The sequence below is a fragment of the Merops nubicus genome, unplaced genomic scaffold, assembly GCF_000691845.1.
Source record: "Merops nubicus isolate BGI_N331 unplaced genomic scaffold, ASM69184v1 scaffold17341, whole genome shotgun sequence".
NCBI lineage: Eukaryota > Metazoa > Chordata > Aves > Coraciiformes > Meropidae > Merops > Merops nubicus.
The window spans coordinates 691-5,076 of NW_008589162.1; the positions used below are offsets into that span (position 1 = coordinate 691).

Genomic DNA, 4,386 nt, shown 5'->3' on the forward strand with positions numbered 1-4,386 from the left:
TGCTCAGAATACAGATGCCTTTAGAAGTCTTAAGAGATGAGGAGCCCTGTCAGTCAAACTCTCTGCAGATCCCCACAAGAGGGGAAGGCATTACTCTGTTGGAAAGCACTAAACTAAGATAATTACCATAATTTAAGTCTTTCCTTCCGAGAAATATGATATTCCAGTATAGTTGATAAACAAGGAACTGAGGGAGGAGAAAACAGATATTCATTGATAGTGACAGCAAAATACTTTTTTAAAATATGGTTGATTTATATATAAAAATATTGTTGGTTATGTATGGTGATGTGTGTGAGGCTGATATCCTCCAGCCGTGCATTAGGTGGCACTATCAGATTTTTCAATCCCGTTCGTTTAATTTAGCAACTCTTCTTGTATTGCAGGAAGTAGAATCTAAGCGTATGAAACTGGCTGGTGAGGTGGTTTGTGTAGTGTCTCTAACGCAGGCTCCTCCAAGGAAACAGGCTTTGCCTAGAAGTTCTTCACCGTGCAGTATGGAAAACAGCCACTGGATGGAGCGTTTGATCAAAGAGCCAGAAAGACACACTTCGGGTAGCTGTAACAGTACGGAGAAGTGTATTGTTGAAGCAACGGAGAAATCAACGAAGAATTGGCAAATACCAGGACTACCAGAGTTACCCGTTGTGAAATCTTTAGGAACGCCTGTAAATTCAACCTTTGAACATCCCCCCAAAAAAGTCAGCAAAATTATACCAATTTTCAAAGGAAAGTTGATGCAAATGAATGGGAAGACTACAAATCAAATGGAGGGGAAGAGAAGAGAAAATGCTAAAAGACATTCACCAACAAGAATTCTGGGTGTTTCATCTTCTATGCTGAGTATGTGCAAGTCCAGCATGACTCAGGTTTACAAACCCATTCAAAATATGCCTGTCAAAAATCCTACTCAGAGCAGCACCTTTCAGGTAACAAATGCAAGAACGTACACAAAGCACACTACACCCATATTTCAATGGAGAGCAGAGTCTGCTGGACAAAGGACTAACTCTGCTTTTTCTGACAACTCAACATCAGGTGGGAATTCAAGTGCAGTCCCTCACAAAAAGGCAAGTTCTCCTTTCTTGCTTAAGAACATTGGGCCAGTGCTTCAGAAAACAAACATCAGCCTGAGTCTGAATACAAATCCATCTCCTAACTCCAGTGCACAAAGGGGAAAACAGTTTGTGAGTCAAAATACCACCCACGTTCTTGAGAACCAACACCAGTCAAAGAAAGTACCTTTGCAGATTTGCAAATTAGACAATGAAATGACAAATTTTGGGTTATCACAGCAACAAACAAAGAGATCAAATGAGGGAGCAGGGTTAAATATTCATGAATCTGTCTTAAATGATACAACGTGCATCTCAAAAACTGAGGAAAGTAAAGCAGCGTGCCATTCTAAGGACTGCATTGCTAGGACAGCCAGTCGTCTCTCCAACTCTAACTTTGAACAGGTATGATAAATAACAGGGCTCATTCTCACTGGTTCTCACAAATTCAGTATCTTCTAAAACAACATACGCAATAAAGAGCACAACTTTCATCATGTTTAACATCATTCTTAATAAGTTTTCTAAAATTCCTACCGTATAAGTTCGTGTTTTCAGCCACTGCTGCTTTTTTTTTCTGAAAGGGAAGATGATTTTCTATGTTGTCTGAGACATACTCTTGTTCTATTTGGGACTTTTAAGGTAGGATAATTAACTTTCCTTTCTTTAAGACAGTTTGTCAGTTTATCAAGATTTGTGTGAGGTTAACGTGGTGAAATTTTCAGTGTTCAGTCCATTGTCATATAAAACCATATTAATGAACAGCTCCTGGAAGGAATCTCAAACCTCATCAGTTGTCATGCTGCCTGTGGTATAAGACACTGTCCTGTTAGACAAACATGGAGGTTTTGCAAATACAAGTTTAACTACCATGTCACTAAAAGCACAAGTTGCAACAGCAAAAATTCTTACTGGGCATAAGGAGAAAAAAAAATATTCAGAGTGGCAGTGGTTAAATACTGGATCAAGTTGCAGAGAGGTTGTAGGGTTGTCACCCTTTCAGATTCCTAAAACTTGGCTGAATGGGGCCCATAGCAATGTGATATAACTTTAGAGTTAGCTCTGTTGTGAATAAAAGTTATTATTAGGTTACTGCTAGAGGTACTTGACAGCCTAAATTTTCTATGATTCTGTCTGCATTTCAATAAAATAAATAGCTGAGCAGATTTTAAATGAGGCTGATATCCAATAGACTGGGCACATGACTGAAATATGTTTTGCTTATCACTTTTTTCACCTATAAAAAGTAATTTGGGAGGTTATTTCAACTTTGTTATGAGGGCACATTTTGAAAAAGTAGGTGATTTTGAGAAGTAAAAAGATGCTGTTTGGTGTTTTTTTTTTTTTTTTTGCTAATGAGTGTGTAAACTTCTACACTTTCAGATGATTACAGGGAGTGAGTATCTGTCATGTCAAACACTGACCTCAGAACCAAATTCCTTGGTCAAGGAGAGCAACATGGAAGCATCTGTAAAGAAAGCTTGTGCCAGAAGACAGGTAAAAATACCCCACACGTACATCACTTCATACAGTCTACAAGGACTTGAATTAAGAGATAAAAAGTACAAGTTTTGGGTGTTTTTTTTTTTTGTTTTGTTTTCATTTTAGCATGTTCCAGTTAAAACAGGAAAACAAGAAATGTTATTAAGCTTGCTCTGGGTAAAATTAACCTTAACCATTGATTTTGTTACTGTTACTTCAAGCATGCATTTAAAATGTTTGTCTCCTGCACAAGATACTGCTAAAATGAAAACATTTAATGATTTCACTTCATGTCTATATGTTTCTGAAGCAGATTTGCTGATTCTACAGAAAGCAGGTTAATCCTGCCCAATATAACTATGGGCTTTCTCAGTGGCTCTGCAAGTGTCTTATATTAAGTGTTTGAATACTGCAACGTTCTTTACAAATTAGTTCCAAAAGATTAATTATAATTCATTATGACTTTTTTAAAGTTGTATTTTCTTATTTATTTAATATATTTGTTATTGTATTACTAGATGGAGTCAGCAGCAGCAACTAGTACATTCCTAATACGGATTTTTTCTTTTAATGCTTTCTAGATGCTGCTCTAATGACAGTAGTGTGTACTTTTATATTCCTTTTCAAAACCACTTTTTCATCATTCTTAAATATTGCTTTTACCTACCATTGGACTAGGAACAACTTCTAGGAACTTCTACAAACTTCTGTTCCTAAAGATCAGTTCTTTAAAATTCAGTTGTATCTTCTCCTTACAACCACATTCTCTATGTTTTTACTACCCACAAATAAGCCCCATTAGAAGGAACAGGTCTTCTGTGCCCAAAACAATTGTATTTTCTTACATGGCTACATTTGTGTTATTTCTGGTAAGAGCCAACAGAAAGTGCTGTGCAATAGCTCTGCAGAGTAAGCCAGGAGGAAACGCTGCACACCCTGAACTCTCTCTTTACCCAGCTTCCCTTGGCTTTCAAATTTTGTCTCAGGTGTGACCATCTGAGGCCTCATTGCCCATGCTTGATCTGAGGTGCCTTTGCCTAGTCACACATTCCAACATGTAAGCTTCCTTGGCAACATGCTCATTAGCTGCTGATTAAGAACTCAAGAGTGTGTATCCATAATTCACATTCTTCTGCTTAATTTGTATTTGTTAATAGTAATTTTTAGCTGTCATCTTTCTGGTTTGCTATACTTTTAAAGTCAAATACAGGGCAATTTTGTAATTGAAAGAGCACAGTCTGTGCAGCTCAGAAAGGGCCAGCAGAGCAGCCTCAGGGGCCTGCTGTGGGAACAGGCTCATACCCCAGAGCTCAGGCTGCAGCAGGGGGGAGAGGAGCTGGTGTGGGAAACTCCAGCCCAGCTGCTCTGGGGTGGCCCCGTCCAACTGCAGCTGGGAGAGGCTCTTCCACAGGGCCACAACTGAGTCACGGGCCCCAGGGCCAGCACTCCAGTGCTACAGCAGTAGTCAGGAGTCAGCCTCACAAAGAGGAAAAGAACAGCAAGTAAAAGTAACCGTGGCTATAACAAGTACTGAAGGGGGACTGCCACCATGACATGAATTAATTGCTGGAGCCCTTTGCCTGCCACTGGAAATGGCTCAGCCACACTAGGGCTGGTGAGCACGGAGCTGGCTCAGGGAGACCGGGCAAGCAGAGAGCTTGTAGCTGGACTGGCAGCACTGCTGGCATGGGGAAGGAGCACTGTCCTGCCCCAGGCCTGAGTCACAAGTGCCCCTGTGCCATTCCCCTCCCTCCAGGCAGGCTGTGAGTAGCACAGGGACCATCCTGAGCCCTGCAAGCTGCTTTTGGGAAGTGGCAGGGGGCAGCACGGTCTCCCTGGCCGGCCCGCT

At 40.6% G+C, this 4,386-nt stretch overlaps 1 protein-coding gene across 1 annotated transcript in view; it reads left to right on the top strand.

The window, feature by feature from the left end:
- Window positions 1-386: 386 nt before the first annotated feature.
- The window catches only part of LOC103781777 (uncharacterized protein C18orf63-like), a gene marked incomplete at its 5' end in the record, with an annotated part of 4,266 nt that continues 266 nt past the window's right edge, over window positions 387-4,386 (top strand). The window contains 2 exons of the mRNA XM_008949499.1: window positions 387-1,460; window positions 2,439-2,552. Coding sequence (XP_008947747.1) covers window positions 387-1,460; window positions 2,439-2,552 — 1,188 coding nt within the window. The remainder of the gene's footprint in view (window positions 1,461-2,438; window positions 2,553-4,386) is intronic.